At 43.4% G+C, this 12158-nt stretch overlaps 1 protein-coding gene across 5 annotated transcripts in view; it reads left to right on the forward strand.

Annotated features, from left to right (window-relative positions):
* Positions 1-12158, forward strand: part of RASAL2 (RAS protein activator like 2) — a 280500-nt gene that overhangs the window by 119484 nt on the left and 148858 nt on the right. For all 5 annotated transcript variants that reach the window (XM_084851229.1, XM_084851228.1, XM_084851226.1 and 2 more), the window contains exon 2: positions 11295-11422. In XM_084851229.1, the coding sequence (XP_084707355.1) occupies positions 11295-11422 (128 nt within the window). The remainder of the gene's footprint in view (positions 1-11294; positions 11423-12158) is intronic.

Here is a 12158-nt window from a genome sequence, read left to right on the forward strand (position 1 = left end):
TGTGACTGAGTATTACGAGTGTCTCAGAAGTACAACAACAGAACAAGCTTTAGCCCTCCTCTAAGGGTCTTTGGCAGGGGTGTGGGGAAGTAGGGCTTGTCATTATTGTTGTTATGTTTCCAAGGCTATTGGAGTAACCTACTAATGTCATTGTCCCAAACAACAAAATATTAATATATTGCCACTATTTAAGGACATTTAATGAATAACAATCCATAGCATAAACATTTTAAAAATTTGTATACAGATTTGCTGCCTAATTTGTTTGTTTTTGTTTTTTAAAGTCACTTTGGGAGAAGTATATGTAAAACCTCTCTACATATCCAAGGAATAACCCAGTTCCTGTGTCATAAAACGTAGAAAAGAAAGGAAGTAGGAAATTACATTAGATACAGGAATGAGCCAATGATGAACGGCAAAAATACCATAAGCCAAGCAAACAAACAAAAAGTTAAGCAAATAATCACGAGGAATGAGAATTAATCATAGAATCATAGAATAGTAGGGTTGGAAGGGGCCTACAAGACCATCGAGTCCAACCCCCTGCTCAATGCAGGAATACAAGTCAGAGCATCCCTGACAGATGGCTGTCCAGCCTCGTCTTGAATGCCTCCAGTGTGGGAGAGCCCACCACCTCCCTAGGGAATTGGTTCCATTGTCGTATTGCTCTAATGTTGTTGTTGTTCAGTCGTGTCCGACTCTTCGTGACCCCATGGACCATAGCACGCCAGGCCTTCCTGTCCTGCACTCTCTCCCGGAGCGTGCTCAAGTTCATATTCATTGCATCCGTGATGCTATCTAGCCATCTCATCCTCTGCCGTCACCTTCTCCTTTTGCCTTCAGTCTTTCCCAGCATCAGGGTCTTTTCCAGAGAGTTTTCTCTTTGCATTAGGTGGCCAAAATATTTGAGCTTCAGCTTCAGTATCTGTCCTTCCAATGAGCAGTCAGGGTTGATTTCCTTTAAGATTGACTGATTGGACCTCCTAGCAGTCCAGGGAACTCATAAGAGTCTTCTCCAGCACCACAGTTCGAGAGCATCGGTTCTTCGGCGCTCAGCCTTCCTTATAGTCCAGCTCTCACAGCCATATATGACTACTGGGAAAACCATAGCTTTGATTAGACGGACCTTTGTCGGCAAGGTGATGTCTCTGCTTCTTACTATGCTGTCTAGGTTTGCCATAGCTTTCCTCCCAAGGAGCAAGCATCTTTTAATTTCATGGCTACAGTCACCGTCTGCGGTGATCTTGGAGCCCAAGAAAGTAAAATCTGTCACAGCTTCCATTTCTTCCCCTTCTATACGACAGGAAGTGATGGGGCCAGATGCCATGATCTTCGTTTTTTTAATGTTGAGTTTCAAACCAGCTTTTGCACTCTCCTCTTTCACCCTCAACAACAGGCTCTTGAGATCCTCTTCGCTTTCTGCCATTAGGGTGGTATCATCTGCGTATCGGAGGTTGTTGATAATTGTCCCAGCAATCTTAATTCCGACCTGTGATTCATCCAACCCGGCGTTTCTCATGATGTACTCTGCATATAAGTTAAATAAGCAGGGTGACAATATGCAGCCTTGTCATACTCCTTTCCCAATTTTGAACCACTCGGTTGTTCCATGTCTGGTTCTTACTGTTGCTTCTTGACCCTCGTACAGGTTTCTCAGGAGACAGGTAAGGTGGTCTGGTATTCCCATCACTTTAAGAATTTGCCACAGTTTGTTGTGACGCATACAATCAAAGGCTTTAGCGTAGTCAATGAAGCAGAAATAGACGTTTTTCTGGAATTCTCTTGCTTTCTCCATGATGCAGCGAACGTTGGCGATTTGATCTCTAGTTCCTCTGCCTCTTCGAAACCCAGCTTGTACTTCCGGTAGTTCTCGGTTCACATACTGCTGAAGCCTAGCTGGTAGGATTTTGAGCATCACCTTGCTGGCATGTGAAATGAGCGCAATTTTGTGGTAGTTTGAACACTCTTTGGCGTTGTCCTTCTTTGGAGTTGGAATGTAAACTGACCTTTTCCAGTCTTGCGGCCACTGTTGAGTGTTCCAAATTTGTTGGCATATTGAGTGCAGCACTCTGACAGCATCATCTTTTAGGATTTTAAATAGCTCAGCTGGAATACTGTCATCTCCACTAGCTTTGTTGTTACTAATGCTTCCTAAGGCCCACTTGACTTCACTCTTGAGGATGTCCGGCTCAAGTTCAGTGACCGCACTATCATGGCTATCAGGGACATTCAGATCTTTCCTGTATAGTTCTTCTGTGTATTCTTTCCACCTCTTCTTAATCTCATCTGCTTCTGTTATGTCCCTGCCTTCTTTGTCCTTTTTCATGCCCGTCTTTGCACAAAACGTTCCCTTGAGATCTCCGATTTTCTTGAAGAGATCTCTATTCTTTCCCATTCTGTTGTTTTCCTCGATTTCTTTGCATTGTTCATTTAAGAAGGCCTTCTTGTCTCTCCTTGCTATTCTCTGGAACTCTGCATTCAGTTGGATATATCTTCCCCTTTCTCCCTTGCTTTTCGCTTCCCTTCTTTCGTCAGCTACTTGTAAAGCCTCCTCAGACAGCCACTTGGCTTTCTTGCATTTCTTTTTCTTTGGGCTGGATTGAGTTGCTGCCTCCTGAACCATGTTACGGACCTCCGTCCATAGTTCCTCAGGCACTCTGTCTATCAGGTCTAATCCCTGAAATCTATTCCTCACCTCCACTGTATATTCATAAGGGATATGATTGAGGTCATACCTGAATGGTTTAGTGGTTTTCCCTACGTTCTTCAATTTAAGCCAAAATTTTGCAAGAAGAAGCTCATGATCTGAGCCACAGTCAGCTCCAGGTCTTGTTTTGACTGACTGTATAGAGCTTCTCCATCTTTGGCTGCAAAGGACATAATCAATCTGATTTCGATATTGACCATCTGGTGATGTCCATGTGTAGAGTCGCCTCTTGTGCTGTTGGAAAAGAGTGTTTGCTATGATCAGCATGTTCTCTTGGCAAAACTCTGTTAGCTTTTGTCCTGCTTCATTTTGTACACCAAGGCCATGCCTGCCTGTTATCCCGGTGATTTCTTGACTTCCTACTTTGGCATTCCAATCCCCTATGATGAAAAGGACATTTTTTTTGGTGTTAGTTCTAGAAGGTGTTGTAGGTCTTCATAGAACCGATCAACCTCAGCTTCTTTGGCATCAGTGGTTGGGGCATAGACTTGAATTACTGTGATGTTGAATGGTTTGCCTTGGATTCGTACTGAGATCATTCTATAGTTTTTGAGATTGTACCCCAGTACTGCTTTTCCCACCCTTTTGTTGACTATGAGTGCCACTCCATTTCTTCTAAGGGATTCTTGCCCACAGTAGTAGAGATGATGGTCACCTGAATTAAATTCGCCCATGCCTGTCCATTTTAGTTCACTGATTCCCAAGATGTCGATGTTCAGTCTTGCCATCTCATGTTTGTCCACCTCCAGCTTACCTTGAATTACTATTCAAGTAATTCAAGTAATTACCTTGAATTACTATTGAATTACTATTGCTCTAATAGTCAGGAAGTTTTTCCTGATGTTCAGCCGGAATCTGGCTTCCTGTCATTTGAGCTCATTATTCCGTGTCCTGCACTCTGGGATGATAGAGAAGAGATCCTGACCTTCCTCTGTGACAGCCTTTCAAGTACTTGAAGAGTGCTATCCTATCTCCCCTCAGTCTTCTCTTCTCAAGGCTAAACATGCCCAGTTCTTTCAGTCTCTCTTCATAGGGCTTTCTTTCCAGTCCCCTGATCATCTTTGTTGCCCTCCTCTGAACCCTCTCCAGTTTGTCTGAATCCTTCTTAAAGTGCGGTGCCCAGAACTGGACACAGTATTCCAGATGAGGCCTAACCAGTGCTGAGTAGAGGGGGACTAGTACTTCTCGGTGCTATGCTTCTATTCATGCAGCCCAAAAAAGCATTTGCCATTTTTACAGCCACATCACATTGTTGGCTCATATTCAGTTTGTGATCTACCACAATTCCAAGATCCTTCTTGCTTGTAGTGTGGTTGAGCCACGTTTCCCCCATCTTGTAACTGTGCATTTGGTTTCTTTTTCCTAGGTGAGGAACTTGGCATTTATCCCTATCCAATATCATTCTGTTGTTTTCTGTCCAGCGCTTCTGTCTATTAAGATCACTTTGAATTTTGTTTCTGTCTTCCAAAGTATTAGCTATCCCACCCAATTTTGTGTCATCTGCAAATTCAATCAGCATTCCCTGCACCTCCTCCTCCAAGTCATTAATACAAATGTTGAAGAGCACTGGGCCCAGGACTGAGCCCTGCTGTACCCCGCTCATTACCTCTCCCCATTTTGAGAAGATCCCATTGCTAAGCACTCTTTGAGTCCAGTTCGGTAGCCAGCTATGGATCCAACGGATCGTTGTTTCATCAAGCCCACTTTGAGCTAGTTTGCTCATCAGGATATCATGAGGCACTTTGTCAAAAGCTTTGCTGAAGTCGAGGTATATTATGTCCACAGCATTCCCACAGTCCACAAGGGAGGTGACCTGATCAAAAAATGAGATCAGATTTGTCTGGCAGGATTTGTTCTTGACAAATCCATGTTGGCTTCGAGTAATCACTGCATTGTTTTCAAGGTGCTTACAGATGGATTGCTTTATCATCTGCTCCAGAATTTTCCCAGGGATTGATGTCAGACTGACTGGTCTGTAGTTCCCAGGTTCCTCCTTTTTACCCTTTTTGAAGATAGGAACAACTATCTTCAGAATAGTTTTGAACTATTTCAAAAACTATTTTTTTAAAAATAGTTCAAAAAACTATTTTTTGAATAGTTTCAAAAACCCTCCTCCAGTCATCTGGCACTTCACCCATCCTCCATGATTACTCAAAGAGAATAGACATTGGTTCTGAGAGTTTTTCTGCCAGTTCCTTTATTACTCTAGGGCACAGTTCATCTGGCCCTGGAGATTTGAACTCATTCAAAGTAATTAGGTGTTCCTTGACCATATGCCTATCGATCTCAAGCTGCAATCCTGCCCCTTCAACCTGCACTTCGCCTTTGCCGGCGGGGGGGGGGGGTCATAGACCCTTTTTTGGGAGAAGACTGAGCCAAAGTAGGAATTGAGCACTTCTGCCTTTTATTTGTCATCTGTTATCATTTTGCCATCCTTATTTAATAGCTGAACAACCATTTCTTTCCTCTGTCTTTTACTATGCACGTATCTGAAGAAAGCTTTTTTGTTGCTTTTAGCATCCCTCGCTAACCTCAGCTCGTTCTCAGCTTTAACCTTCCTGACACCATCCCTGCAATTCTGTGCTACCTGCCTGTACTCTTCCTTTGTTGCTTGGCCTTCTTTCCACTTCCTATATGTGTCCTTTTTTGTTTTCAGGTCAAATCTTAGCTTTTTGTGAAGCCACATTGGCGTCTTCTGTTGTCTTCCTCCTTTTTTTCTTATTGGAATTGTTTGTAATTGTGCCTTGAGAATTTCCTTTTTTAAAAGCTCCCACCCATCTTGGACTCCTTTTCTCGTTAGAGTCATTTGCAATGGGACCTTACTTATCATTGTTCTGAGTTTATTAAAATCAGCTTTCCTAAACTCCAGGGTATGGGTTTGGCTACACTCAGCTTTTGCTTCCTTTAGAACCATGAACTCAAGTATAACATGGTCACTTTCCTCCAGAGCTGCTGTAACTGCTACTTTACCCTCTAAGTCATCTCTGTTGGTTAGGATCAAGTCAAGGATAGCCGATCCTCTAGTTTCTACCTCTACTTTCTGTAGGAGGAAGTTATCCGCCACACAAGTCAGGAATTTCCTGGAGGGGCCATGTTTTGCAGAATTTGTCCCCCAACAAATATTGGGGAAATTGAAGTCCCCCATTACTACTACATCATGCTTCCTTGAAACATTGGCTATTTGCTTTTCAAAAGTTTCATCCTCGTCTTCTCCTTGATTGGGTGATCGGTAGTAGACTCCGACCACCATGTTCATTTTATTCTTTGCTCCATTTATTTTAACCCAGATGCCCTCGATGGGGCTACCAAGCTCATCCTCCTGTAGTTCTGTGCAGAGATATGTATTTTTCACATATAGTGCAACCCCACCTCTCTTTCTGTTCCTCCTGTTCTTTTTGAGCAAGTTATATCCTTCAATTGCTGTATTCCAGTCATGAGAGTCATCCCACCAAGTCTCAGTTACACCTATCAAGTCATAATTTCCCCCCTGTATTAAGAGTTCAAGTTCGTTCTGTTTGTTTCCCATACTCTGAGCATTAGTATATAGACATCGAAGACCATGTGCCTCATGGTCTGGCTTTCTTCCTACATGTTCGAGAAGATGTTCGTGTTATTGGGCGTTATTAGAGCTGTGCTCTCCGTTGCGGTGCATGAGCCTTCGTCCATTGTTACCCCCAACTTTACATCTCCCTTCGCCATAGCATTCAGTTTAAAGCCCTCCTGATGAAGTTCTTCATGCTGTGGCCAAACACATTCTTCCCAGCCTTTGTGAGGTGCAACCCATCCCTTGCCAACAGCCCATCTTCCAGGAAGTATAGCCCGTGGTCCCAGAATCCAAATCTCTCTCGTCGGCACCACCTTCGTAGCCAGTCATTCACCTGGAGTATTTTTCTTTCCCTTTCTATCCCTCTTCTAACTACTGGAAGGGTAGATGAGAAAACTATCTGGGCCCCAAAGTTCTTGAGTTTCCTTCCCAAAGCTTCAAAGTCTGATGTGATTTCTTCATAGCTCCACCTGGCGGTATCATTTGTTCCCACATGGATGAGAAGAAAGGGATACCTGTCAGTGGGCTTTATGAGTGCAGGCAACCCTTCAGTCACGTCTCTAATCCGTCCTCCCGGGAGACAGCATACCTGGCGAGTCCACGGGTCTTTGCGACATACTTGGGTTTTGATCCCATGCAGCAAGGAGTCTCCCACTACTATTACTCTTCTTGTTGTGTAGGCCTTGGTTTCATCGCCTCCGCTTGACTGACCTTCAGCCTCTTGCTCGCTCTCATGCAGGTTCCCCTGTAATTCTTCCTCTGCAGGCTGTCCTCCAGTCTCATCCTCAAGTACCTGGAAACGGTTCCCTAGTTCCTCTGCCTCCACTGATGCTGAGTGTCTTCTAGTTCTTCTCCTCCTAACTGCCACCCTTTCCAAGGGGTATCCTCTACTTTGTTTTTCCTCACCTCAGCAGTTTCCTCTTCTGCCTCAGCTTGCTGTTGCTCTTCTAGCTTCTGTTCTTTGCTTTGCTGCTGCATTTCCACCGTTCTGTCCAAGAACTCTTCGTGTTCTCTTATTCCTTGGAGGGTCGATAGTCGCCACTCCAGTCTTCTTACTTTTTCTTCCAGCAGTGTGATCAACTTGCACTTGTTGCAGGTGTAGGCCATGTTGTTCTCAGGCAAGAAGAACAACATTGGTAGACATAGTGCATGCAGGAGCATCCCTCTGGGCCTGGTAAATAAAATTAGCACATTGCTAGTGCTAATTAGCAATAACACAATAACATGTACTTAATGCCAGTGGCACCTTCATGGATCACTGCCTTGTTGTGGCGAAGGGGCTTGCGTAACTCAGTGAAGCCATAAGCTATGCCGTGCAGGGCCACCCAAGACGGACAGGTCATGGCAGAGAGTTCTGACAAAATGTGGTCCACTGGAGAAGGAAATGGCAACCCACTCCAGTATTCCTGCCCAGAAAACCCCATGGAACGTATCACAAGGCTAAAAGAGATGATGCCAGAAGATGAGCCCCTCAGGTCGGAAGGTGTCCAATATACTACTGGGGAAGAGCAGAGGGTATTTCCAAGTAGCGCCAGAAAGACTGAAGTGGTTGGGCCAAAGCCGAAAGGACACTCAGCTGTGGATGTGTCTGGTGGTGAAAAGAAAATCCGATGCTGTAAAGACACCAATGCAATGAATATGAACTTGAGCACACTCTGGGAGAGAGCGCAGGACAGGAAGGCCTGGCGTGCTATGGTCCATGGGGTCACGAAGAGTCGGATACGACTGAACGACTGAACAACAACAACAACAATGCCAGTGGTGGTATGGGCCCTGTATATGGTATCTGCCAGAGGGCTTGCAGATCTCACCAAACAGGATTAGGCACACACAATGGGGGGAGAGGTCAAGGATTGCCAGCAAAGAAAAGGGATTGGTATGTCAAATGCTGATGGAGGGACAAGTAGCATGAGCCCAGGGTGGGTCTGGAAAACTCATGTTAAAGAACTGGGTCTTTGGAGAGAGGCAACATGATAAAGCCCATAAGTGTGAAATGGGCTGGGGGCTGGGAAAGACAATGACAGAGCTGACAGGGATGAGGTCAAGGGAAGCTGTGGAAATGGAGTTTGAGGATAGGTAAGTCAAGAAGATTAGAACTGTAACAGTGAGGACTGGATCCTTGAAAGTGATGTGGGGCATGATAGGAAGGCAGTGAAAAGGACTTAAAGTGAGGGGTAACTAGAAGTTTAGCCACTAACACTTGGAAAGAGGAGGTATAGCAGGAAGGGAAGGCCAACACAGAAGCAGGGCTTTGCTCTCCATGCCTTTATGTTTCATAATGGTCTTTTCAGGGTCACATATACATACGTCTTTATATCTCTGAGCTTTTTCTGTCCATTTGAGCTGCTATGATCGTGGATTCATCACCCCCTAGTGGTGAAGTTTAACTTTAAAATGTCACTTTGCTGCTTTTTGTCAAAGAAAGCCATTCTAGAGACATTGAGAAAGAAACATTTATATAATATTTTGGATTTCAGCACCTTCAAAGTATAACACTGATCTTGCTGAATACTTTTGTAAAGATGTTTACAAAACCAAGGTATTTCCACATTTTGTATTTCAGTGGTAGTCAAAACTAGCCTATCACATTCATGTCTCAGCCTTGTTCTTCCTCCAGTCTCAGTGGTCCACCATTTATTTGTTGTTGTCTTTAATTATAACCCACCATGCCACTTGAAAGAGTTCAAGATGGTTCACAACAATTCAAAACAGCTAGGATTGCAAATTGTTCACTTAGAGCCAAGTGATGTTTGATATTGTGTCTGATCACAATAGAGTGGTCCTGCAACAGTGCTGCCTGCTGCAGATCTCACCATACAGGAGTTAAAAGGAAATACAACAGGCAAAGACTTCTGCAATATGGCCCCATAACTCTCTCTCTCTCTCTCTCTCTCTCTCAGACACACACACACACACACGCACACAGCGCACGCATGAGAGAGACGGAGAGAGAGACGGGGAGAGAGAGACGGGGAGAGAGAGAGAGAGAGATCCAACTATTTTTTCAATAGTTCTGTTGGAGGGGTTCTCTTTGTAAATCGTGAGAGCAGTCTTCATCTTCAATATGCCTTCTATTCACAGACTTCTGAATGAGAAAAATGCATGTACAAGTAAAAAAGCAGGGTTATGTGAGAATTGTGTCAGTTCAGGCTTGGACTTGAAATTAGAGAGGGATGCTTTTAAATATGGTCCAGTGAATAGTAGTAGACATAGAATATATGGATTCATTCAAACTAGTATAATGTAGTTACTAAGAGTGTGAGCGAAGTCCCTGGTTCAAATGATCCCCTGGACACCAAGTCCTATGAAGAAAAGTTGAAGGAGTTGGGTACATTTAGTCTGGAGAAGATGATTAAGAGGCAATATGATGACCATCTTCAAATATTTGAAGGGCTCTTGCACAGAAGATAGAGCAAAGTTCTCTGTTGCTCCAGAAGGTAAGACTCAAACCACTGGGTTCAAATGAGAAGAAAGGGGATTTTGATGTAACATCAAGAAGAACTTCCTGATGGTATAAGCTGTTCAACAGTAGAACAGACTGTCTCAGAAGGTAGTGGACTGCCTTTAATTAGACATTTTCAAGTTGAGGGTGGATGACTGCCTATCAGGGATGCTGTAGCTGCAGACTTCCAGCATCAGCAGGGATTGGTCTAGATGACCTTTGATGTTTCTTCCAATTCTATGATTCTATAAATCTTGCTTTGGCATGAACTCATTAGATGGCTGTAGGCAGTTGCACTCAGTTTCAGGCCCCACATCTGCAGTGCGGAGGACAGTAATACCAATCCACCCTACCACTTTATGGTAAGGATTACTGAACAGGTATGTGAAGAGTTTGGACCTCTCTGAAGTGCTGTACCAAATGCTAATGATTAATAATTTTATTACTATTTAAATCTGCCTGCCATTAATTCTGTTAAACATGTTACCCAGTGTCTCATTTAAATGGGATATTACAGACCCAACACACTTGTGATGATGAATTTGATAAGGACCACACTTTGGCACTTCAGGCAATGGTTCAGACTCTGGTTTCTGACTGCAAGCACAAGCCATGATGGGCCTTCGGCTTGCATACTTCTCCCTCTCTTTTCCTGGTTTTAGATTCTGAATTGCAATGTTAAATTCTGTCCATGTTAAATTGTCAATGTTACTGTAAACTGTCAATGTTAAATTCTCAAATCATCATTTAAACAAACTGCAGTTTCCTAAATTCGGACATCACAGGAAACAGTGGTTAGTTTGAAACTGAAATCTTCTCCTCATGGGTATGAAAGAGGAGAAAAGGTGAGGACAAGTGTGCAAGCCTGAGACAGCTTGTTCTTGTAGAGGAAAGCCATGGTTTCCCATTACATCTGAACTGAATTGATGCCTTCACTGATTCTTGATTGATGTCCTTATGATCTCCCATATGAGCAGAGAGATTGTATCTCTGGGGAAGAACTAGTTGAAGACATCACGTTATCTGTCATCATGCACCTGTATATTTCAAACTGAGAAAAGAGCAGCTATTGCCAATCTGGGGTTGGGGAGTGAATTAACTATTATATTCACAAAGGTTTTATACCTGGCAATGTTGTCTTCTGTCAGAAGTCTCTTTGGGATCCTTTATCTGCTTATTGGTTTTTTAACTCGTGCTGTATCACAAAACTGTATTTTGCTGGATTTTATGTGCAGTGCTTGGATGCTGCTGTGGGCACTGCATTGCTAACATAGGTGTGGCTTTTAGCTTCAACAATAAACTTATAACTGGTGCATGATATTCATTCAAAATGCTAGCTTTTTCTTTTTTTGCAAACCCTTCACTATGTGAGTCATACCATAATATCGTAGGGCTACAATCCTAACCACACTTACAAAGGAGTAAGCTCCATTGAACTCATTGGGACTTACTCATGAGTAAGTATACATAACATTGCTCTGTAAATCGGATAAATACACTTTTTCAATACAAGAAGCAGCTTAGCGGCTTCCACCACAAGAGGTTCTTGAGTCCAATGAACAAAGTGACTGAATGTTTTAATCATGCTCTTTTTTTTCCAGATGTGAAAGGACCACCAACCCACAGGCTTTCTTGTGGCCAGGCGCCCGATTCGGAGACTATAACATGGGAGACAAAATACTCCATTCTGACCGACAGCCAACTTGTGCTGCTGAACAAGGAGAAGGAGGTGAGAGACAAATATACAAGAGTTCCCTTTTTCTGAGTAGCGTGTGGCCCCAATAGTGCTTGAACAGCTTCCAGTTCTGTTGCATATATAATGAGAAGCAGAAATATAAAATGAAAGAATTAGCTTCATGAGGCTTTGTAGATAGTTTCAGAAACCTTTCAGTTTCCTGGTTTTTCTTAAACTATTTCATGCATTTAAGGCAGGATTTCCTCAAACATTTTGAACTCTTATCTCCTCTTAAACTTTCGGAATCTCCCTGACTTACTAGCAACCATCCCCCTCTTTCAGCAGGCAAGCACACAGAATCCTGGTGCATGCAGCCATGTGCACGCAACCTGCTGCTGTGTGAAGATCTGTGGATTGGACAGAGAGAAGGAGACGCTTCCATATAGCTCTGCCTCTCTGCAGGTTCCATGTTTAGCATAGTGGCTTGAGTGGCTGCAATGCTAAACCTCTCCTTCTTGGAAGATGGTGCCTCTGAGTCAGGGCCAAGATCTACTCTCTCCCTGAAAGTTCACAACCTCTCCTCTCTTCAGGTATCTTGTCCCTGCCTTACCTTGCTTAGTCTTAATAGTTAAGTATTGTCATTAGAGAAGTTTTTAAAAAGTCATTTTTTATCTGTGGATATGCTCAGAGACTGCTGAAGAAAACCCTCTGCATTTGACCCATAATTATGATATGGTCTAGTGTAGTGCTTTTCACATTTTGTTTGGTGTTGGAACTCTTCCGACACTGA

This window comes from Heloderma suspectum, chromosome 4, assembly GCF_057233095.1.
Source record: "Heloderma suspectum isolate Gila_16-S chromosome 4, 16-S_ref, whole genome shotgun sequence".
NCBI lineage: Eukaryota > Metazoa > Chordata > Lepidosauria > Squamata > Helodermatidae > Heloderma > Heloderma suspectum.